Source organism: Diabrotica virgifera, chromosome 1 (assembly GCF_917563875.1).
Source record: "Diabrotica virgifera virgifera chromosome 1, PGI_DIABVI_V3a".
In the NCBI taxonomy this organism is placed as follows: Eukaryota; Metazoa; Arthropoda; class Insecta; order Coleoptera; family Chrysomelidae; genus Diabrotica; species Diabrotica virgifera.
The window spans coordinates 78,178,671-78,205,083 of NC_065443.1; the positions used below are offsets into that span (position 1 = coordinate 78,178,671).

General features: G+C 32.6%; 2 protein-coding genes across 7 annotated transcripts in view; one reads left to right on the forward strand and one right to left on the reverse strand.

Annotated features, from left to right (window-relative positions):
• LOC114349399 (serine/threonine-protein kinase ULK2) overlaps positions 1–26,413 on the forward strand; it is a 196,673-nt gene that overhangs the window by 47,789 nt on the left and 122,471 nt on the right. The gene's annotated exons all lie outside the window — the stretch shown is intronic.
• Positions 6,273–26,413, reverse strand: part of LOC114349400 (A-kinase anchor protein 200) — a 31,461-nt gene continuing 11,320 nt past the window's right edge. Inside the window, exons 2-6 of the mRNA XM_028299761.2 lie at positions 23,707–23,755; positions 23,588–23,626; positions 16,499–16,709; positions 12,782–13,657; positions 6,273–6,842 (exon numbers count right to left, since the gene is read on the reverse strand). Of these exons, the coding sequence (XP_028155562.2) occupies positions 6,547–6,842; positions 12,782–13,657; positions 16,499–16,709; positions 23,588–23,626; positions 23,707–23,755 (1,471 nt within the window). The 3' untranslated portion in view covers positions 6,273–6,546. The remainder of the gene's footprint in view (positions 6,843–12,781; positions 13,658–16,498; positions 16,710–23,587; positions 23,627–23,706; positions 23,756–26,413) is intronic.

Sequence of the window (26,413 nt, forward strand, 5' to 3'; positions counted from 1 at the left end):
AATAGAGAATGTGGAAAAATTCCCTTACGAACAATTCACACATCCACCATTTCACTGAGTGTGTTTGGTTCACTGAGTGTGTTTCAAAGATCTGCATCTTATGTTTTTAAACATATATATATATATATATATATATATATATATATATATATATATATATATATATAATATCATTTTGGCCATCCCTTTAATAAAACTTTGTGTAAAGAAGGGATATCCAGTGGGGTCTCTATAGCTGCCGTTGGTATGCCCCTCATAGTCCCTGTGATTCAAAGACAAGCAATGCCACTAATGGTATTTGTGGTTTTACCACCATCTTATAAATCCAATATAACATGTGTGGTTTTATACCCCATATTTTTCCATTAGTGTGTCTGGCTACCACTATCGTAGTTACCTCTCTTTTGGTCATTCGTTCTATCTGGTAATTCCAACTAAGCTTCGAGTCTAATACCACCTAAATATACTTTACGTCAAGGAGCAGATTTATATGTTTACCATTTAGGCTTAAAGGATCCAATCCCTGTAAATTCCTCCTGATAAAGGGTACCCCCCGTTAAGATAGGCAAAATGCCCTCACTCCCAGAATTCAATTTCATCATTTTTTTACGTTTATGTGATTAAAAAATAAGACAGCGCGATTTTAACTAACAAAAAACTTTGGGATTTTTGGGGATTTTTCCCATTGGGCCTTCAAAATAGATCAGATCAAGGTTTTTAATAGACTATATATTTTATAACTTGAAGTTCTTTAGAACAATAAAAAACAGACCCCATAAAAACCCCTATGTTTGTGGGAGGTTTGAACGTGTTGCTCCAATTTTCGATTTCGAATTCCCTAAAGGACTCCGTTGCTTCAACTTATACAGTCTGTTCCAATGAAAATTTGACCTCCCCAGAAACTTAGAAACCAAGAGCTTCTTCAAAATTTAAAAAACACGTCAATTTATATCGGGAGGGGAACAAATTTTCATGCCCTCAAATGTAACCCCCTACTCCCCCGCATCAACCATCACTTTTTTTAAATAGCAAGTGTGGTCGAGTGGCTCATCATTTCAAAGGTAATTTTTTTTTCTCTACACGTCACTCCGTTTTTTTTTAATTTACGTAATAAGTTTGAAGATAATTTTGAACAAATTTATTATAAATTAGTTAAATCCAAAATTATCTAAAGTTATTCCGGTAAAAAAAATAGAGGGTCGTGTAGAGAAAAAATACCTTTCAAATGATTTACCACTTGACTACATTTGCTATTTAAAAAAACTGGGGGTTGATGCTTGGCAGTAGGGGGTTACATTTGAGGGCATGAATTTTGCATGAAAATTCTTCCCCCTTCCAATACAAATTTACGTGTGTAAAGAAACTCTTGGTTATTGAGTTTCTGGGGGGAGGTCAAATTTTCATTGGAACACACTATATATTTATAGCCTATAAAAAAAAACTTAATCTGATCTATTTTGAAGTCTATAAAATGGGGTAATTCCCTAAATCCCCCAAAAACAGGTTTTCGGATGTAGGTATAAAAAAATAGGCATCTTTTGTAAAAGCCTCAACTACAGCGTGTCTACTTAAGTTGGAAACATATGGGAAACTTTTTTATTATTAATTTTACGAAAAAAAGTTATTCTTCATAAAAAGTTCTGCATGCTCTAAAACCTAAGATTCAATCTTTAGATATCAAATTTTATCAATATTATACGAGTATGTCAAAAAATATGAATTTCGTTCAAGGGTAAAGTACTTTTATTTCTCTGAATATCGAAAATTCTTATTATGGAAAGTTGTTTGGGATTAAAAACTAAGATCAAATATGCAATTACATGCTTCTAATTGAAAAAAAAATATTTTACAAATTTTTCTCAAATTTATGAATACCAACATCGTTTTTATTTATTACAAATATGATACTTAACTCTTTTATTATTCATTTTACGAAAAAAAGTTATTCTTCATAAAAAGCTCTGCATGGTCTAAAAACTAAGATAAAACCATGATATATCAACATTTTTTAATTTTATACGAGGTGTGTCAAAAAATATGAATTTCGCTCATGAGTATAGTATGTACCTTTATATTTCACAATATTTCAAATAGAAGGATGTCATTTTATATTGAAGCATTGTTTTTAATTCTAAACACCTTTTTTTAATAACAATTTTCATTATTGTGACCAAATAAAGGTACTTTACTCCTGAGTGAAATTCATATTTTTTGACATACCTCGTATAAAATTAATAAAATGTGATATCTAATGATTGCATCTTAGGGCTTAGGACATACAGAGATTTTTATAAAGAATACCTTTTTTTCGTAAAAGTAATAATAAAAGAGTTATCTTATGTGAAATAAATAAAAACGAAGTTAAAAGTATCCATAAATTTGAGAAAAGTTTGGAAAATATTTTTTTTTCAATTAGAAGCATATAAATGCATATTTCATCTTAGTTTTTAACTCCAAACAACTTTTCATAATAAGAATTTTCGATATTCAGAGAAATAAATGTACTTTACCCTTGAACGAAATTCATATTTCTTGACATACCTCGTATAATGTTGATAAAATTTGATATATAATGATTGAATCTTAGGTTTTAGAGCATGCAGAACTTTTTATGAAGAATAACTTTTTTTCGTAAAATTAATAAAAAAAATGTTTCCCATATGTTTCCAACTTAAGTAGACACGCTGTATACGTATGAATTTTTGGAAAATTTGAAATTGATTGCATCACACACAAAAATAAAAAGCGAAAAAATAACGATTTGGAGGTGGAAGGGGTGGAGGTAAAATTGCACTGTATCTTATTTTTTAATCACATAAAACGTAAAAAAGAATGAAAAAAATTGAATTCTGGGAGAGAGGGCATTTCTATCTTAATAGCGTGCTCCATTTCTGGCCAGAGATAATATAACTATTTTCATTACTTGTGAATTTCTATCTTTGGCCGTATTGTTTTACTAGATATTTTAAACAAAAACTTTTTACTTAAAATGTAACTTAGTCCGAGTGGAATCTTCTAAAATTATCAAAGTGACATCATGTTCTTAATCTATGATTAGAAATGATTTATACTTATGATAACTTATCTCACCTGTTTAAATAATTCTTTGTAGAGTATTCTCGGATTTCGGTTTTTGATATCTAATACATAATGTATAATATTGATAGTAGTAACAAATTTCAAAAATACTATAATAGAGTGCCTTGTATTTTTTTATCTCATCCTATTATGCCATTTTTCATTTAGACTTTTTAATAACTCATTCATCAAGTCAAGTCAAATTTATTCATCACATGCGACATTATACAAAGTACATGTATGAGACAATAGACCAGTAAGGATCTGTGAAAAAACGTCTATTTTTGGATGTGAAAGGTGGCATTCGGATTTTTGCAGATAAAGTTAGGTGACACCTTCAGTAATAATAATTGACTTATGCTCCTTCTCAAATATGCCCGGAACATTAATAAAAAAATTAAAATATTTAAAAATTTCGAAAAACGTCGATTTTTTTCTGCTTTCTTTGCTTATAACTTTAAAACGATTCGTTTTGGAACAAAGTAGAGAAATAAAGTAAAGATAATTGAATTTTGTATGATATACGACTGGTTAAAAATGTCTTAACGTATTACCTTTTCTGCAATATAGCAATAAATACAAAATAAGGGGGCAAAATACGCCTGTTGTTGTTCAATGTTTTTAACCACTTTGGTGGCACTTAGAACCTTAGTAATTCGCTTAGGAAATTCTTTGTAACATACTTGTACCGTGTACCAAATTTCATTAAAATCGACCTAATAGATTTTGCATAATAAATTTGCAATCTAAATGTTTTTAAAAAAGTTCAAATTTTTTTACATATAAAGAGGTGCTCTACCTATCTAATACACTTTACAGAATTAAAATCGGATTATTTAAGGGGCCTCAGCAATGTTTTAAACTTATAAACAATTTTTTGGCTTATAAACAAATAGCTTTGTGTAATAATAAAAAAATTAATTTTTAGCAATGCAAATAATTAAAACCGGTATAATTTGACTTAAAATTTCAAATGCTGTCAGCAGAATTGCTATTTTATTTTTTAATCAAAAGTTATTCACGTTCAAAAATTGCAATTTTTCTAATTTTTGAAAGTTCCACTGCGCTTATCTCGAAAACTATGCATCCTATGATAAAACTTGTAAGAACATTTTTTGCTTAGAATTACCCAAGAAATACAAAAAAAAAAATGTTTTATTTTGCGAAAAATCGATGTTATGTAATTTCAAAAAAATCGTTTTCCACGGGTCAAAAAATACATAAAAATCTTGGGTAAGTCCATCTAAATAAAGGAACCCGTAGCACCCCCTCCTGGCCACAGGACTAATTTGTTTATAAGCCAAAAAATTGTTTATAACTTTAAAACACTGCTGAGGCTGCTTAAACAATCCGATTTCAATTCTGTAAAGTGCATTAGATAGGTGGAGGGAGTGCTTCTTTATATGTAAAAAAATTGACAAATCTTTGTATGTTCTAGGTTTTATTGTGCAAGATTTTAAAAAATGTTTAGATTGCAAAATTATTATTCAAAATCTAGTAAGTCAATTTTAATGAAATTTGGTGTACGGTTTTAGCACATTACAAACATTTTCTAAGCGAATTAGGAAGGTTCCAAGTGTAACCTAAGTGATGGAAAATCATTGAATAAGGACAGGCTTGTTTTGCCCCCTTATTTTATATTTATTGCTATTTTGCAGCAGGGTGATAAATTAAGACATTTTTAACCAATCGCATCTGATAGAAAATTTAATTATCTTTGTTTTATTCCTATACGACTTTGTTCCAAAATGAATCGTTTTAAAGTTACAAGCAAAAAAAGTAGAAAAAAAAACGAAATTTATTGAAATTTTTAAATATTTTATTTATTTTTTATTAATGTTCCGTGCATATTTGAGAAGGAGCATAAATCAATTATTATTAACGAAGTTATCACCTAACTTTATCCGCAAAAATCTGAATGCCACCTCTCACATCCACCTAAAAACAGATCCTTACTGGTCTACAAGTCAAAGTTACAGACATACATCTTGAAAAGTATATAAATTAATAAATACGACAAAACATACTTAAAAGTTATTTTTAGAATATGGCTCTAGCTCACAAATGTATTGATGTAGACACCTCCGAAAGTTTGGCTGATGTAAATTCATTCGTATATCTATTGGCAATTTGTTAAAGAAACTTATGGCTGCATAATGTGTGCTACCTTCCAACAAAACAGAACGATGTTGTGGAAGCATAAAGTGATTGTCTCTGAATCTTGTTGAATAAACATGGTTATATTGAAATTTATTGAATTCATAAATTTTGCAATGTAAATACATTATACACGAAAATATGTACAGACCAGGAATTGTAAGAATATTGTTTTGTCTAAAGATGCCTCTACAAGAATCCCTAAATTTCATTTTATACATTATCCTAATAGCTCTTTTCTGAAGTACGAATATCTGCTCTAATTCAGAGGTACAACCCCAGACTTCAATGACATATTTGGCTATTGAGTAAAAATGGGCAAAGTATACTGTTTTTAATATTGATGTATTAAAGAGACGTGAAAGAATTCTCAATGCATAACATGCGCTACTTAATCTGGATTTCAAATTAGAAATGTGGTTTGACCATTTACAATTACTGTCTAACACTAACAGGAGCCCCAGCAACTTCGTGCAGTCTGTTTTATCTATTGCTGCTTGTATAGTGGCTTGATGGTTTAATAAATTATTTGACGTGAAAATCATATACTTTGATTTCTCTTCATTCAAAACTAGTTTGTTGGATAAGAAATAACTGTTGATGGTGGATAGTATCTGTGTAGTTTTATTTTGCAAATTTTGATCGGATGTTACTGTGACTTGAATGTTGGTATCATCCGCATAACTGATGATCATGGTATTGAATAATAAAAGAATCAATGACTCTCGTTTGTTATCGGTGTTCTTACCACACTGTTCATTTTTGCAATTATTTAGTTTTTTTTTAATATATTTATAGGTATTTTTATCCTTTGTACTTAAATACTGTGATTTGATTTCATGCCTTAATATGAACACTGCCTGTTCACAACCTTTTTGCTCACCTGTGGTTCAACCTTTTTTTCTTTTTTTATGAATTTAATTTAAAACTATCTAGAACATATTACCTTCTAATTTGGTACTTAATCTGATTCTCTTATTAATATTTACGGAAATAAAGGTGTTGGACATAAAATTCTTAATACGTAAACAATAAAACAGATGAAAATTTTTTATTAATAAATTATTTTAAAAATAACAAAAGCGACCCCTCGTCATCTAGTCAATAGATATAAGCATTATGTTAGGAATTCCGTTGTATTTCCGAATTGTTAGAATTAATAAAAATTCGTCAGTAAAACTCGTGCAGACCTCTCAGATCCCGTTTGTACTTTGATGCATTTGTCCATGCTTATACGGTTAACATAATGCAACCTATTCATTAATATAACATAATAAATATTAGAGTTTTTGTTTCCCACTCACACACTTCCTATTTTTCATCTTTATATTCGACACTGCTGTTTGGCTGAGGAGACTTCATCAAAGGTTTCATCTCTCGTCCTTCTTCGGGATCATTCCTGTCCCCATTTCCGTTCATTTGGGTAGGAACTCTGGACTCTGCAGCAGTAGCTTTCCTCTTTTTCATAATGTTATAAGCAAAAGCTGCGACTCCCACTGCTGCAACTAGACCACCGATGATTATCAATAATTTGGTATCTTTTCCACCAATGGCACCTTCGCTCGTAGCTCCAGCTTTGGGTTCTTCGATATCTGACACTTGAGACTCTAAAATAAAAAGATGTAAATCAATTTCATTAAAGGCTATGGTAAAATGGTTAAAACTGCACCGATCAACCCTGCGACTTGTGCTTCGATAAAGCATTATAAAATCATGCCTTCATACAAATTTTCAGCTTCCCAGAGGTCATAGAACCTCTTGAATCGAGAAAAGAAAATGTTTTAGGCTTATTTTTTTTGGGCGCAATTTTGCTTTAAAAATCTGAAAAAATTCAAGAAGATTTATCTATTGAATACAAACCAGCCCGATATTTTTCAGATTTTTAAATTTAAAATTGGGCCTCGAGCGGAAAGGAGAAAAAAATCTAAAAAACCGTATTTTTACCAATTTATTCGCACATAACTTCAAAACTCAGTTGCTAATTAAACGTTTTTCAACATTTTTCGTTCCACATTATCAAATCCTATTATAAAAGTCCCCATTTAACTCGTTTACAAGAACAGAATTTGAAAAAACTACGTTTTTGTCTCCTTTTCACACTTTTTTGTATCAGCTCAAAATTAGTTAGATGGATGGTTTTCCATCTATTCTCTGACAGGCTATGAATCCTCATTGCTAAAATAATTATTTTCAACCTAAAAATTCTCAAAATGCGAAAAAAATAGTTTTTTTTTAATTATTCCCCGCTTTTTTGTCACATAGCCTTAAAATGAGCAAATTTCCGCGTAATTTTGATCGCACCCTTTAATTTTGTTACCATACGTTCTTATAAATATTATAGTACATTTAGTCCTGTCGCCAAGGGGGGGTACAACGGCCTCCTTAATTCAGATGGACTTACCCAAGTTTTTTTTATATATTTTGACCCGTAGAATACGAATTTTTTGGGTAACAGTTGATCCGGATGTCGATAAGATTGTTATAGACAAAGAACTTGAGGAATTACATAACAGCGATTTCTCGCAAAACAAAACATATTTTTGTATTTTTTGGGTCATTTTAAGCAAAAAATATTCCTACAAGTTTTTTCGTAGAATGCATAGTTTTCGAGATAACCGCGGTTGAATTTTCAAAAAATTGAAAAATTACAATTTTTGAACCCGAATAACTTTTGATTAAAAAATAAAGTAGCAATTCTGCTTACCGCATTTGAAAGTCTAAGTCAAATTATATCGGTTTTGATTATTTGCATTGCTAAAAATTAATTTTTTTATTGTTAAACTAATCTATAAACACATAGTGTTTCCCGTGCCTAATACATGCGTTTTAACGAAGCTAGGACAAATAATCCCCGGACAAATAATCCCGGACAAAAAATCCCCACAAATTATCCCCGGACAAAAAATCCCCGGACAAAAAATTCCCACAAAAAATCCCCACAAATAATCCCCACAAATAATCCCCGGACAAATAATCCCCGGACAAAAAATCCCCACAAAAAATCCCGGACAAAAAATCCCCACAATTTTTTTTGGACAAAATATCCCCACAAATAATCCCGGACAAAAAATCCCCAAGAAATTTTTTTGCTACCAAATAGTTCTCTAAAAGTTTTCCCGTGAATGCAATCGACGCAAATGTTTTTCAGCTTCAGTGCATGAGAGTTATAGCAATCGTCATGAAACCAGTTTTCTGCACGAAAATAATGATTAGCGAATAAAGTAAAGCATACATTGTAATTTCGATTACCAAATGTCGAATTCCAATTGTGAGTTTTTTCAAAAATCGTGGAAGATATGGGGAATAAGCTAAGGCTTTGGGAATCATGTTGTACTTATTGTCTATTCGTGATGATAACTGCTGGTCCAGAAAACGATGATCTTGATTGTAATGCAAAAAATTATGTTCCTTTTTGTAAGTTTAACGTCAAAAATATTTAGTCATCATCATCATCAATGGCGTTATAACTTTTCAACCTTTTTCTAGGCCGCCAGACTGCATCTTTCCACATTTTTCTAGGCCGCCAGACTGCATCTTTCCATCCGGGGATTTTCTGTCCGGGATTTTTTGTGGGGATATTTTGTCCAAAAAAGTTTGTGGGGATTTTTTGTCCGGGATTTTTTGTGGGGATTTTTTGTCCGGGGATTATTTGTCCGGGGATTATTTGTGGGGATTATTTGTGGGGATTTTTTGTGGGGATTTTTTGTCCGGGGATTTTTTGTCCGGGGATTTTTTGTGGGGATTTTTTGTCCGGGATTATTTGTCCGGGGATTATTTGTCCGGACCCCGTTTTAACGCATGCTACGTAGAAATTGCCTCGCTTGCACTCGTAGCTACTCTACCTACTCGTTCGATTTTAAATGAGAAATCATTGAAAGCATCACTCACATACTAGGTGTTTATAGCTTTGTTTAACAATAAAATAATAAATTTTTAGCAATGCAAATAATCAAAACCGATATAATTTGACTTAAACTTTCAAATGCGGTAAGCAGAATTGCTACTTTATTTTTTAATCAAAAGTTATTCGGGTTCAAAAATTACAATTTTTCGATTTTTTGAAAGTTCAACCGCGGTTATCTCGAAAACTATGCATTATACGAAAAAATTTGTAGGAATATTTTTTGCTTAAAATGACCCAAAAAATACAAAAAGATGTTTTGTTTTGCGAGAAATCTCTGTTATGTAATTCCTCAAGTTCTTTGTCTATAACAATCTTATCGACATCCGGATCAACTATTACCCAAAAAATTCGTATTCTGCGGGTCAAAATATATAAAAAAAAAACTTGGGTAAGTCCATCTGAATTAAGGAGGCCGTTGTACCCCCCCTGGCGACAGGACTAATTATTATATTATATATTTTTTTCCTCCTTTCCACTCAGAAATTAAAAATTATGTCTCTGCCACTGCCATTCAAAACAACGATAAAAATTCATAAAAAATTATTATTTAAAACTTAGCCAAATATTATTAACATAACTTAAAACTTACTGAAAATTAAAAAAAAAAACTATAGGCCCAATTTTCAATTTAAAAATCTGAAAAAAAATCAGGCTGGTTTGTATTCACTAGATACATCTTGAATTTTTCAGATTTTTTAAATCAAAATTGCGCCTAGGAAGAATAATGTCTAAAAATATTATTTTCTCGATTCAAGTGGTTCTATGGCCTCTGGAAAGCTAAAAATTTGTATGAAGGCATGATTTTATATGGTTTATCGAAATATTTTTATAAGTCGTGGAGCTAATCAGTGCGGGGACAGTTTTGACCATTTACTAATGTTTTGGCAACGCTGTGGGATTCTGACGTCAGAAATCTCGAGTAAGCGTATTTTGGAAGTAAAAGAAGCATACCATAGAAATACATATACGGAGTGAAGAAATTTGTAAAAAATGCAATTACTGGGAAAGGACATGTGAAGAAGTAAATAAGTGTTCCGGTAAGAATTAAGAGAGCCTGAAAAGTTAATAAAGGACTATGAACATAGAATAAAGATGCTGCAGAACTACTGCAAGCGCCAGTTAACTTGGCGAGACGCATTGCACAGTGGCTTATGGGATGATCATCAGTCTCAGGTCGTTGTGCGTATTCGCTGTCGCCAAGTTAACTGGCGCTTGCAGTACATCTTATTAGTATTCAAGAGTGGAAATAATGTTATCATAAGCTGAGATAGTATCGAATTTCAGGAAAACAATGCAGAAGAGATCTGCGGATGAATGTTCAATAAGATTAAATAACTATGAGAGAAGAATCGAAAAGCCTCTGGTCCAGGAAGTATAAGTAACGAACTACTCAACGCAGCTCCAGATAAAATAATGGGGATCCTTGCAGTTATCTTTAATAAGTGCCTGAACGAAGACGAGCCGCCACCCAAAGAATGGAATAGATCCATCATAATATTAACTAGTTTTGATGGGAAATAAGCCACAATTTTACTAAAAAATGATTTTATTAACGTTTCGACGCCTAAATCGGGTGTCGTTGTCAAAATACAAAAAAATATTCTATATTTTGACAACGACACCCGATTTGGGCGTCGAAACGTTAATAAAATCATTTTTTAGTAAAATTGTGGCTTATTTCCCATCAAAACTAGTTAATTGCAAAAATGCCACAAGAAAATAGCTTCAGTACCATCATAATATATTCCATTTATGTTGTTATAATTAACTATTTAGATGGGAAATAAGCCACAATTAAATTGAAAAAAATAATTTTAATAAAACAATTTTTTTTAATCGAAACGTTAATAAAATTATTTTTCTCAATTTAATTGTGGCTTATTTCCCATCTAAATAGTTAATGTTCCATTTATAAGAAAAGAATCAGAAAACTACAAAAATTACAGGAAATTAGTTTAATATGTTCTGTACCAAGACTATATGAACGAGTAGCAAAACACCGAATTAGAGACCAAATTATTTAAAGAATCAGATCAAAACGGATTCAGAGCTAGTCGCTCTTGTATAGAGATGGGACATTATTTAACAGCTTATAGAGGAACGCATAGAAAGGGGGTCAACTGTTAATTTAGCCTTTGTCGTCCTTGAGATAGCCTCGAAGATTTTCGGATTACTCAACATTGTGTACATATATTTATAAATAAATATTTTGAATTGAAAACAAGGATGTTCCTTCGCGCCGCTATTGTTTAAAATATACCTGGAAGAAGCACTCAAAATATGGCGACGTAAATATGGCCAAATAGGAATAACGGTGGGAAATGATACAATATACTCTCTTCTGTTCGCGAAGGATCAAATGCTGATAGCAGCTGATACTCAAGTTATGTATTAAGGCTATTGGCTCTGAAAACAAGCAAGATCTCGTTACAGAAAAATTTAATATTGGACATTGTTGATCCTTAAAATAGTTGTGTGCAACATTAACATCTGACAGAAAGAACAGCAAAACAAAATTCAACAAGAAAGGCATGATATTTGCCAGTTAAATTCAATCCTCTGGAACCATAAAGTACCAAATAAAACAAAAGAGTCTGTTTACAAAACCATGGTTGAAAACATAATATACAGGGTGAGTGGGGAGGAACGCGCCAAACTTTAAGGCTGTATAGTATACGTAAAAATAATCAAAAATAACTCATATGTTGTTATTCGATTTTCATTTATTTCCGAGATACGGGGTGTTAAAATTTTTCTTACAAACTGACGATTTATCTATTGCTCTAAAACCGGTTGAGGTGTGCAAATCAAATTTGGTGGGTTTTAAGACATAGTCATTGCGCATATTTTGACATACATTAAGAATTTTATATTCACCATTGGCGCGCGTACGGATAAGGGTCTGAAATTTTTTAAAGAAAAAAAATAGTACGCCACTGAGATATTTCAAATTAAAAATTATTTTTGAATTCCCTGTTCAATTTCTAACAAATCGTCTATCTTCATGTTTGTTCATACGACGCTTAGTGCATGAAAAAAAGGGAAGATAGATTTTTTGTTACAAATTGAACGAGGAATTCAAGAAAGATTTTTAATTTGAAATATTTCAGAGGCGTACCATTTTTATATTTAAAAAATTTCAGACTATTACCCGTAGGCGCGCCAATGGTGACTATAAAATTCTTAATTGTATGTCAAAATATGCGCAATAACTATGTCTTAAACCCCACCTAATTTCATTTGCACACCTCAACCGGTTTTAGAGCAATAAATAAATCGTCAGTTTATAATAAAAATTTTAACACCCCGTATCTCGGAAACAAATGAAAATCGAATAACAACATATGAGTTATTTTTGATTATTTTTACGTATATTATACAGTCTTAAAGTTTGGCGCGTTCCTCCCCACTCACCCTGTATATACATATGGGTACCATATCAGAAATGATGATATTGAAAGAATTATGGATGTAGATGGTAATATAATAGAAACAATGAAAAAGAAAAAACTGACGTATGGCCATTTAAAATAAATGCATGACATAAGGTAGCCAAAAAAATATGGAGTTGGGTCTCAATAGAAAAAAAGGAAACGTCATAGAATTCCATAGAAATATAAAAAAAAAATTAAAAATACTTACTAATGCTTTCGTTTGCTTCCATTTTTCTAACTGTCTTCTCAGCGTTAGACATACCGTCTTTATTGTCATTCAAAATAGCATTTCCGCTTTGATGCAGAATAATTTCTTCGTCTGGTAATTGAATATCATCTTTCTTAGTTTCACTTGTTTCGATGTGCTGTTTAGATGATGCTTCGTCTTCTTTTACTGGTGATTCCGCTTCCTTTACTGGTATTTCTAATTTAGGTGCATTAGTAGATTCATCTTGATTTTTAACTAATACATTAACTGGAACCTCTTTGGGAGCTACCATTTCTGGGATATCCAACTCCGGTTGTTTCAAAGGTGCTTCGGAATGAGCTTGAGCAGTTGTTGCTTCTTCATTTTTGATTTCAGGTGATATTTTTGTGACCTCTTCTATGGATTTTTCTTCTTCATGGTGCTCTTGCTTCGAAGTAATTTCAACGGAGGGCGCTGCTGTGGAGCTTTGAATAGAATCATCTTTAATTGGTTCCTCTAGTGGAATTTCGAGTGCTTGTTTTTTGAAAGGCTTAAAAGGTTTAATTCTTTGTTCTTCAGCTGTACTCGCTTCAGCAGCTGTTGTTTCTAGTGGTTCTTCAGTTTTAGCCGCTTTATCAGATTCTGGCAGAACAGGAACAATATTTTCATCTACAACTTTTTCCTTTTGGCTTGCTTCAGCAGCTGTTGTTTCTAGTGGTTCTTCAGTTTTAGTCGCTTTATCAGATTCTGGCAGAACAGGAGCAATATTTTCCTCTACAACTTTTTCCTTTTGGCTTGCTTCAGCAGCTGTTGTTTCTAGTGGTTCTTCAGTTTTAGCCTCTTCAGGATTTGTGTCTGATTCTTCAGGTTTTTCCTCTTCAGTTTGAATAGGAGAATCTAAAATAAGATTATTTTTATTATTCTAGTAAAAAAACAATAAACTTTTTCGCGAATTAATTGGAATTCATGAGCTCTTTTTTACCACTTTTGGTATTAAATCAGCGACAAAGGTGGGTTTATTGAAGTAGTGAATTTGACTGGCTTCTCAAGAAATGCGAATTGTATTTGCACATAAAAATGTTTATTTGATAAAACTTTGTCACAATACTTGTTTGGCAAGCACAATATGTTTTCACGTGTTTACATTTTAGACAAAATCTTTGTATTCCTACCTACTGATTCAGTAAAATTGTGTTTTGACTAGGAAAGTTTTGGGGTAGTTCTGATTTTTTTCATTATATATGCATTTTGGGCTGCTGAATCCGAATATGAGGTTTACGGACAAAATTTCTTGCCGGAACATTGAAAAAATCGTGAAAAAAGCGAAAAATTTCAACTTTTTTCCGCTTTTTGCTCAAATCTCGAAAACTATTAGCTTTTAGTAAATGGTCTGTTAACAGAATAGAAATTAAAGTACTTAAAATTATCTACAAATATCACTATTTACTTTTTTTTTCAGACGAACCGATCGGTCTAAAGTACAAGTTGAAAATTGCCAATTTTTAACGGTCTCGGCAAAACCCACTTTTTACATTCCAAAAACTTTATTTTTTATTAGAATGCTGTCATTTGATAAATTTCTCCTAGTTTTCTGTACAAATAATAAATGTTAGTTCATAGGTATGGTATGTCTCTTGTGACAGCTTCCATGAGTCCATTCCGTCCTAAGAGGCCGGGAATGTCTCTGCTTTTCCCTTAGAGCCACAGAAGATCAGGCACAGATGGAGTCACAGTTTCAGTTGGTGTGAACATTTCCTTCGAATCTGTTATCTTGATTTCTGATAAACCTTGTGGTTTTGTCCTTTTAAAATGAATTAGTGGAACAGCTCCCTGACTTCCATAAACCTCAGGCGCGGGTTTCTTTTTTATCCGAGGAATGGATTGCTTAGGAGCTACTGCATGTTTTGGTGCAATACAAGAAATGCCACATATGACGTGAAAAGTGTGGTATTCGTTGATTGTATGTACGTTAAAATCAGCGTTATCGTACAACTGCTGTGTAAAGCACGGCAGGTCAATTTTCTGCGGATCGCCTGCGAATGCTGACACTTCCAGGCGAACAGCTTCTGTATAGGATGAACAAAACCCCAAAGAGGAAACTACATCAGCCTATTTTCTTGAGCCGTACTTTTTGTAGAGAAAACGGCCAACCCTGCAAGGAATGGTGAGACCAACTATCTGGGCCTTACTGCCGCTACAAGAGTTTGAGCCAGCGCGTTGCTTATCTGGAAGTGTCAGCAATCGCTGGCGATCCGCAGAAAATTGACCAGCCGTGCTTTACACAACAGGTGTACGAAAACGCTGATTTGAACCCTTTCTATAATACCAGGCCTTAATTTGCATGTTGGTCCCTCAATCCCAAAGGATTTTTCATGCTGAGTCCCATTGCCTTATAATATTTTTACGTCGCATATAAATAAACAAATAAATGACCAAAACATGTTTTTAATGAGTTTTTTTAACCAACTTAAACGTTTTCTTTTCAAAAGTACTCATCAGAGATATATATTTTATTTTATATTTATAAGCAACGCATATTTTCGGCTTTAGTAAATTTAGACCATAACACCTTGAACGTATATATACGGCGGCTGGGAATACAGACCCACTTTTTCAAAAACATATATATGCAGCGTTGGGACAGAAAGGGTTAACGTACATACAATCGACGGATACCACACTTTTTACGTCATGGGTGGCATTTCTTGTATTGCGCCAAAACATGCAATAGCTCCTAACCAATCCATTCCTCGGCTAAAAACTAAACCCGCACCTGAGGTTTATGGAAGTCAGAGAGCTGTTCAATTAATACATTTTGAAAGGAAAAAACCTCAAGGTTTATCAGAAATCAAGATCCGAAGGGAATGTTCACACCACCTGAAACTGTCACTCCATCTGTGCCTGATCTTCATATTATGAAGTAAAATTTATTATTTGTACAGAAAACTAGGAAAAATTTATCAAATGACAGCATTCTAATAAAAACTAAAGTTTTGGAATGTAAAAAGTGGGTTTTGCCGAGGCCGTTAAAAATTGACAATTTTCAATTTGCACTTTAGACCGAACGGTTCGTCTGAAAAAAAGTAAATAGTGATATTTGTAGATAATTTTAAGTACTTTAAGTTCTGTTAACAGACCATTTACTAAAAGTTAATAGTATTCGAGATTTGAGCAAAAAAGCGAAAAAAAGTTGAAATTTTTCGATTTTCTCGCGATTTTTTCAATGTTCCGTCAAGAAATTTTGTCCACAAACCTCATATTCGGATTCAGCAGCCCAAAATCCATATATAATGAAAGAAATCAGAACTACCCCAAAACTTTCCCACTAGGGAGCTCGTAGAGTACAAATTGACTGAATCATACGTACTATACAACTGGTCGATCAACCTTTATCTTTACTCAAAATGCATGGTCATTGTGCCAATATTTGTGGTAATTCTAATGAATTAGAGAAGTTCGTTTAAAAGAAAATGAATGTATTGTTGCAAACAAATTATTGCAGAAAACCTCATCTTAAACTTATTACAAAGTAATTTGTATTTGAGAGGTGCCGTAAAGTTTCCCGCACAGGTAGAAAGTAATAAATGTTAATCTATTGTACGTGCTGCTAGTCAGTATGTTTACCTCTCGAAACTTAACGACACCGCTCAAATACAAATGACTTTGTAATAAGCTTAAAATATGGTTTCCTGCAATAATTTGTTGGCAACTATACTAGTACATTTAGGGAATGCTTACCGTCTCCTGAGCCTTCTAATTCATCCTCAGCTTGTCTTTTGTGGATTACGTGATTATTTACGTTAAGACTTTTTGAAACGATTTTAACATCTTGACATTCGACTCTTTCAGTTTTTATTTCGAAATCGTATAGTGCACAAATCTTTTGTAGGAGTTTCTCCGGGGAATCGAGTTCTTGGTGTTGGTTTTCAACCTCATCCCAAATGTCATTCTAAAAATTAAAACCATAGTTGTATTCAACCTTAAAAGATTGTTGGGAAGACGCTGAAGATCAGAGTAGCTTTCGTACTGGTCATTCTTGTATAGACTATGTGTCTAAAACAAACAATATAAAAACGCTTGGACCACAATATGGAGACACACACGGTATTTATTGATCTTTAAAAGGCGTATGATAATGTCCAATAGGCAAGCTGTGGCAAGTGCAAGAAGACAAAAAAATTCCGCCGATTTACATTAATGCTGTGAGAGAATTGTACGTCGATACGACGAGTTCAATAAATATTGGACAAAAAGTGACAAAAAAGATAAAGGTGACCAAAGGACTTCGCCAAAACTGTTGCATTGCACCTAAGATTTTTTTGGAAAAGGTTTTGGATATTTGGAAAACAAAATGTGTACAAATTCACAAGGAAAAAGTTTTCCTGTGGTTGGCTGTATACCATGTAATACAAAAAAACGGTAAAATCCTGTATAAAAGGTATAGTATAATATATTTGATCCAAAAGATGGCATAACCCAGACATCCAAAGTGAAAGTTATCCTTCAACACCAAATTGTTCTATATGGTCCACACAATGTCCAGAAAAAAAGTCACACCATTTTGAGCGTCGGGTTTGGGGGTGAGGGGGGAGAAATCGGTAAATTCGTAGTTTTTTAAGTTTTTCGCCAATATGTCTAAAACTATGCGGTTTAGTATGAACAACCCTCTATACAAAATTGTTCTACATTAAATTTGAAATAAAAAAGGCCCTATGCATAATCTTTCTAAAATGAATGGTTCCAAAGTTACGGAGGTAGTATAGTATAACTGGTCCAAAAAAAGGCCTAACCCAAACATCCAAAGTAAAAGTTTTCCTATAACACCAAAATGTTCTATATGGTCCACATATTGTTCAGTAAAAAGTTACACCATTTTGAGCGTCCGGTTTGGGAGGGAGATGCGAGAGAAGCCGGTAAATTAGTAGTTTTTTTACGTTTTTCGTCAATATTTCTAAAACTATGCCTTAGCGTAAACAATTTTATATACAGAAATGTTCTACATGAAAACTAAAAATGTTCTATACATAATTGTTATAAAGTCAACGGTTCCAGAGTTACGGATGGTGAAAAGTCGAGGTTTTCGATACTTTTTATATTTTTTGGGCAATATTTATGATATAACTATACCAAAAACCCAGACATCCAAAGTGAAAGTTATCCTCCAACACCAAATTGTTCTATATGGTCCACATAATGTTCAGAAAAAAGTCACACCATTTTGAACGTCGGGTTTGGGGGGGAGAGGGGGGAGAAATCGGTAAATATAAAAAGTATCGAAAACCTCCACTTTTCACCCTCCGTAACTCTGGAACCGTTGATTTTATAAAAATTATGTATAAAACCTTTTTTGTTTTAAATTTTATGTAGAACATTTTTCTATAGATATCCATAAGGAAAAATTTCCTGTAGCTGGCTGTATACCATTAATTACAAGTAAAATTTAATAAAAAATTTTATTTTTCTATAGAACATTCCTTACGCTAAAGCATAGTTTTAGAAATATTGACGAAAAACTTTAAAAAACTACTAATTTACCGACTTCTCCCCCATCTCCCCCCAAACCGGACGCTCAAAATGGTGTAACTTTTTACTGAACAATATGTGGACCATATAGAACAATTTGGTGTTGAAGGAAAACTTTTACTTTGGATGTCTGGGTTAGGCCTTTTTTGGACCAATTATACTATACTACCTCCGTAACTTTGGAACCGTTCATTTCAGAAGGGTTATGCATGGGCCTTTTTTATTTCAAAATTAATGTAGAACAATTTTGTGTAGAGGGTTGTTCATTCTAAACCGCTTAGTTTTAGAAATATTGACGAAAAACATATTAAACTACGAATTTGCAGATTTCTCCCCCCTCTCCCCCCAAACCCGACGCTCAAAATGGTGTGACTTTTTTCTGAACATTATGTGGACCATATAGAACAATTTGGTGTTGGAGGATAACTTTCACTTTGGATGTCTGGGTTTGGGTCTAACTATACCATACTAGTATATTTAAAAACCCTCAAAAGGGCCACATCAAAATCACATAACTAGTTTTCGACTAGTTTACCAGTCATCATCAGTGCTTACCTAAAATGAATATAACCTGATAAAATAATACAAAGATATTGAAATTTTGACTAGGGTTAAAAAATTATCAGTTATACTCACGTGCAATGTACATGCTAACCACCAATATAGTATTTAACAAAAATATTAGGGTCAAAGCCCAGTAAAAGAAGTCCGTCTAGGAAACATTGGTTTAAAAAGCTACATAAAGTATGAATGTTTAAAAGCTAATCTGCCCCAGGTAACATCTGAGATGTGGATTTGACTTGTTTACATGTTGAATGTATGGCAGTATGACGGCAAGTGACAATGAGATGGATAGGACCTCTGAACGATGACAAGAAAGACATGATAGTGCCACAGGAAGTTAAAAATTAACCTGTCATATTTAAGACTAAGGTGTACAGCATGTTAAAATTAGAAATTATGTAACAACACACTCCATTGTGAAAATTATCATTTAGAATTGATTAAGCTAGTTGTTATAATTAAAATGTATTCACGTATAGTGTAAGTGCAGTTAGGCAAACCACATTACACAAAAGTTTCGTGTTCAATAACTAAATTCAGTAAAAAAAAAACCTTATTATCGAGAGATCTAAGATCCTTTTTAAATCGTAAATCTCTCGATAAAGGTTTTTTTTACTGAATTTAGTTATTGAACACGAAACTTTTGTGTAATGTGGTTTGCCTAACTGCACTTACAGTATACGTGAATACATTTTAATTATAACAACTAGCTTAATGAATTCTAAATGATAATTTTCACAATGGAGTGTGTTGTTACATCATTTCTAATTTTAACATGCTGTACACCTTAGTCTTAAATATGACAGGTTAATTTTTAACTTCCTGTGGAACTGTCATTTCTTTCTTGTCATCGTTCAGAGGTCCTATCCATCTCATTGTCACTTGCCGTCATACATTCAACATGTAAACAAGTCAAATCCACATCGCAGATGTTACCTGGGGCAGATTAGCTTAATATTTTAAACATCCATACTTTATGTAGCTTTTTAAACCAATGTTTCCTAGACGGACTTCCTTTACTGGGCTTTGACCCTAATATTTTGTTAAATACTATCTTGGTGGTTAGCATGTACATTGCACGTGAGTATAACTGATAATTTTTTAACCCTAGTCAAAATTTCAATATCTTTGTATTATTTTATCAGGTTATATTCATTTTAGGTAAGCACTGATGATGACTGGTAAACCAGTCGAAAACTAGTTATGTGATTTTGATGTGGCCCTTTTGAGGGTTTTTAAATATACCTTTTATACAAAATGTGTACCTTTGGGTGTTAAAATTAAATATCATAAACGATACAGCTTGTATTTTGGGAATGACCGAGTAATACTTGTAGATCATCAAGATGGTATCCATTAATCAATAAATACAAACCGTATTGCAGGCTAAAGAAAAACTATTTTAGACTTCACAACAAAAGACAAATACACACACACACTACTTAACATCTGGTTCCTGGTCCTGGTCCCTGGAAGGAATCTGGGTCGCGGAAGGATGTTCTGGATGAGAAATCCAAGAGAGTGGTTTGATTGTACCACAAACGACGTACATATTTGGAACAGCTGTAAACAAAGTTCGAATAGCCTTAATGATATCCAATCTCTGATAGGAGAGGAACGGAAAGAAGAAGAATCACTATTCATGAATTGCGATTTTCTATTCGCCCTTTTCCCCAAGTTTCTGTTACCAAACCTGAAAAACTGTCTTGATGAAAAAAATGTTCTTGTCATTTTAAACAATCGTTGCGGTAAATAGCTATTTTGAGGAGGTAGATGCAATGAATACAGTGCTAATCTGGAATAAGTTTTTATTAATTTAACGGCACGGAAGACTATGCTATTTGCTAAAGCTGACGAAAATGAACCACCAACACCTGAAGTTACGACAAACGAAGAAATAAACATCGATGAAGGAGAGGTAAAGGAAGCATTAAGAAAGTTAAAAAATAGAAAATCTCCAAGAGAGGACAGAATATCGAACGAACTCCTAAAGTACGGAAGACAAGATCTGACTAAACAACTATTAAAACTAATACAAAAAATAATAGAACAAAACAGAATACCACAAGAATGGAGATCAAGCATCCTAATACCTCTCTTCAAAAAAGGAGACAAATCGTACCCGGAGAATTACAGAGGAATTAACTTATTAAACACACCAATAAAATTAACAACCAAAGTAATAACAAACAAACTGAATGAAATTATTACATTAGCAGAAGAACAACAAGGTTTTAGGTCGGGAAGATCATGCACTGACGCTACATTTATAATGAGGCAAGTTCAAGAGAAATCGTTAGAATACAACATAATGGCATTAGTCCAGAAAGCCACTGCGCATCCGCTAGGAAAAATATTCCGATTCGGATTTTTTGCACAATCTTATTCAACAAATTTGCGTGTTGCCAGGACCAAAAGTGGGTCAAAAATTTCTTAAACGTTTTTTTTTGTTTTTTCCTAAAATTATTTTTTTTTGCATGGAACAAAGTTTTTTTAGATTTTTTGGATCATTCCAAACAGAAGAGGTCTTTAGTGACTTTTCTCTAAAGTTAATAGTTTTTGACATATGTATAAGCGATTAAAAATTGAAAAATTGCGAAATCGGCCATTTTTAACCTTCAAAAACTATGTGAAAAACTTATACTTTGAATGTTGCCAAGGTAGGTAGATATTCTTTAAACATCGATTGATGAAATCCCGAAGAGTTTTTTGCAATACACTATTCAGAACTCCTTTGTTTTTTAATTTCTAATCACGCGTGCGCGACACTATTTTCCACCGTTGCATGTGTATACAGTATGGTGCAAATGAAAGGAATAAATTCCTTATTTCGTAAACCGGCGACTTTAAGGAAAAAACCCGAAACAGGTCGATTTTTATTTTTAAGTTATGATATTGTGGCATATATGGTATACTAGTGACGTCATCCGTCTGGGCGTGATGACGTAATCGATGATTTTTTTAAATGAGAATAGGGGTCGTGTGGTAGCTCATTTAAAAGGTTCTTCAATTCTCTATTCAGTAATGTAAACATTTACATAATTATTTACGGGGTGTCCAAAAAATTTTTATTAAATTAAATTATTTGACAAAAAAAGAAGTAGAAGGACATCCTGTATAAATAATTATATAAATGTTTATATTACTGAATAGAGAATTGAAGAACCTTTAATTGAAGAATTGAAGCTAGCACACGACCCCTATTCTCATTTAAAAAATCATTGATTGCGTCATCACGACCAGATGGATGACGTCACTAGTATACCATATATGCCACAGTATAATAACTTAAAAATAATAATCGACCTGTTTCGGGATTTTTTCCTTAAAGTCGCCGGTTTACGAAATAACGAATTTATTGTTTTCATTTGCACCATACTGTCGGTGGAAAATAGTGTCGCGCACGCTTGATTAGCAATTAAAAAACAAAGGAGTTTTGAATATTGTATTGCAAAAAACTCTTCGGGAATTCATCAATCGATGTTTAAAAAGAATATCTACCTACCTTGGCAACATTTAAATTTTCAGTTTTTCACATAGTTTTTGAGGGTTAAAAATGGCCAATTTCGCAATTTTTCAATTTTTAATCGCTTATATGTCAAAAACTAACAACTTAGAGAAATAAACGCAAACTTCCACGCAAAAAAAATAATTTTAGGAAAAAAAAAAGTTTAAAAATTTTTTGACCCACTTTTGGTCCTGGCCACATGCAAATTTGTTAAAAGGGGTCCTTTTTGAGTAAGATTGTGGAAAAAATCCGAATCGGAATATTTTTCCTAGCGGATGCGCAGCGGCTTTCTGGACTACATATTTATGTTTTATTTGTATATATAAAAAAAAACACATAATAAAATAATAACAAAAAAATAATAAACAAAAAAAAAAAGAAAAAAAAATAAAAACAAACATAAAGGAAAAAAAAGAAGTGTTTCGCACAAATTAAAATATATATTAAAAAAACAGTAAAATAATAAAAAAAACAAAATAAAAAAAAAGCTACACAATGTACCAATGTATCTATAAAAATAATATTGTAGAATGTACTTATGTTTATAAGAAATTTATGACTGTGAATCTGCAATCAATCACAAACAAGTCTGGCTAATTGGCACTGCCAAAGCCATTTTTCAAAAAAAAAAAATGTTTCATTTGTTACATTAATTTGTTATACTCAAGAGAGGTATCTCTAGGAAACGATCGAAAACATCTACCAGAATAACACAATAAAAATAAAAGTAGAAGATTAACTAACTGGTCCAATTGAAGCCGGCAATGGATAAGACAGGGTGAGTCCTTTATTGTTCAACCTGATCATGGATGAAATAATAAAAACAAGTAAGAACTAAAAAAGGATACCGAATGGGAGAAAAATAATTTCAAATAATCTGCTATGCAGACGATGCAATACTAATCTCTCAAAGTGAAGATGATTTACAACGTATGCTGCACCAATTTAACATAACCGCCAGAAAACTTAATATGTTAATTTCCCCAAAAAAGACAAAATGCATGGTTATAACAGCAAATCCAATAAAATGTAAATTGGAGCTGGAGGGTCAGATCATAGAACAAGTGATGGAGTTTAAATACCTAGGCATCACACTATCTAGCTACGGAAGGCTCGAAACAGAAGTGGAAGATCAAATGAACCGAGCAAACAGAGCCGCTGGTTGCCTGAATGACACAATATGGAGAAATAAAAATATCGGAAAAGAAATTAATAAAGTGACAAAAACTTACGTTTATTTGTTGTTCCAACTCATCAAATTCCTGTGAGTCCTGAAATACGATTTAAATTATGTTATTTATAAAATTTATATCAAATTTCAAAACTTGTTTTGAAATATTTGTGTACTTACAGCTTCTAGTGGTAGATCTTGAAAAATATCCAGCTGGCAATTAATGCAGCTGTAAAAAAACAGAAGATATTTAATATGCAAAATAATTTAAAAATTTAACTAAAAACTAAGCAAAATTCATCAACTAAAGATAATCACTTTGCTCTTATTATTTCCACACCTTGATCTTTGGCCGCGCTTGCTAATTTTCTTTATTGCTTATTAAATGTATGTACGCAAATAGTCAGAAATAGCAAATACAGATTATAAAAAGTAACCTCAAAATTCATCAACAAGAACCGGAGTTTTTAATTATTTTTTTTATATATAGCCGATGTGAAAAACATTGACTAACTCCGTTCAGAATAATCGTAGGACAGCTTTTTTAAATTCATTAGCGTTTCGAACTTAAAAAATCATTTTTCCACCGGAAGCAGGGAAAAATAGCAAACAATGGTTTTGAAATCAAGTTTTGCAATGTTGGAAATAATAACCTATTCGAAATTATAAATAAGCCACAATTTAACTAAAAAAATGATTTTATTAACGTTTCGACGTCCACATCGGATGTCCTTGTCAAAATTCAAAATATTAATAAATTAAACAAAATTATTGTTGCTTAGTAAAAATTCTTCTAATAATTTAATTTAATCTGACTCTTTTATATCGGCAATTCAGACATATTATATTATACATTTTAAAGTAGAAGACTTTAAAATGATATTGCCAATATTTATGAGTTGCTTGAAATAATTTTTCCAACTTTTTTTGAATAATTTTAATGGAATAACTCTCTGTTGCTTGTGCTACTCGTAGATTCATTGCAAGTTCATTATTTTCTCTTATTGTGTTATTGCAAAAAAAAAGGTTTTTTGGGATAAACAAATTGAGTAACTTTTAAGCTAATTGATGAATAACTTGGAAATTTTAACCAGATTTTTTAACACTATAAGACCCAACTTTCCACACAGTATCAAGGTTGTAGGTTCATTTTTTACAATAGTTATTAAAATTTATTGAAAATTGGTAATTTTTAGGTTTTTACAGTTTTCTAGCTTTAAATGTGTTTTATCAAATAATTACCTCCAAATTCGTTAAAAATGCTTTACTTTTTGCTGAGAAAAGAAAGTTCGTAAAATGGTGCATTTTTGGCCTTAAATTGTATATAATCTAAAAAATCCACCGAACCCACTGCAGGAAACATGGAGGTTTTGGTTATCCAGGTCCATAAAACTCAAAAAACTTATCAGATACCTGGCCGAGTTTGACCAACAGGGTACTTTTTGCCAGATTTCTCTTGAATATCCCTGCTTATTAGGGTGGTGCGAAAAAAGTCAAGTTGATAATTATTGCGTATCGCTATAGTGCGGAAAAGTTGCGATTGGTAATTACAAGAAAAACAAAAAAGAAATTATTCAAATCGGACTCGTATCTTCCGATCCCGCAAGGGGCCTAAAGATTATGAAAAAAAAAATGAAATTATATCTTTTTTCAACAATTTTTATTTAACCTCCATGTACGTTTTATCGCTATAGTAAAATTTATTTACAGTTTGCACGGTTGAGTAACAAAAAAAAACACTTTTCCGCATTTAACAAATATCTTCCGATCCCACAAGGTCAATCAAAATCTATAAAAAATTGAAATTTTTGATGATTTTAATAAATTAAAAAATATTTAGTTATCTCATTTTTCTGTTACATTGTGAAGCTCTTCGCTCGTTTAGATATTGTATGACAGTATTTAAACAACCCAGAACTCACAACGAGGAGGTGGTTGCACTTCTAGATCCACTCACACCCTTCTCTCCAACCTACAAATGAGTGCGTGTTTTTTACATTATTTACATATGTACATTTCTTTTTGATCTGTTTGTGTCTAGCTTTTAAACGCCAACTTTGTATTGTGATTTGGTGGTAAAATCTGGCTACATGTACCTTGATTTAAGTGTTGAATGAATCCATCTCTTGATTGGGACCGACGACCCACATACATTAGACGATGTTTCCGTGACCAACTTTCCGCACCGCTCGACAGCTTGCGGGTGGCAGGGATAGTGTTGTACATTCCAGTCTGGTATGATGTAATGCAGGAACTATCTTCATTTGAAAATCTGCGAAGAACTAGTGGATAAGATAGTTTTGCAACATTCCAGTCTATTATTTCAGTGTAGTCCTGTGCTTCAAAATATAAAGTAGGAGGAATGAAATTTCTAATACCTTAGCCCTTGGCTTTAGTCTGTCTGGCTTTTAACTATCTACATAGCCTTAGCTCTCTAATGTATTTACTTTCTCCCTACTACTTGAAATTTTGAAGCACAGGACTAAACTAAAATAATAGACTGGAATGTTGCAAAACTATCTTCACCGCCAGTTCTTTGAAGAGTTTCAAATGAAGATATGTATAAGTAAATACTTGCATGACATCGGGCGACATGCCAGACTGGAATGTACAAAGCAACCCCTGCCACACGCAAGCTGACGAGCGGTGCGTAGAGTTGGTCACGGAAGGATCGTCTAATGTATATGGGCCCCAATCAAGAGATGGATTCATCAGGGCAACACTTAAATCAAGGTACATGTTGCCAGATTTTACCATCAAATCACAATACAAAGTTGGCGTTTAAAAGGTAGACACAAACAGATTAAAAAGAAATGTACATATGTAAATAATGTAAAAAACACACACTCATCGGTTGGTTGGAAATAAGGGTGTGAGTGGAGCTAGA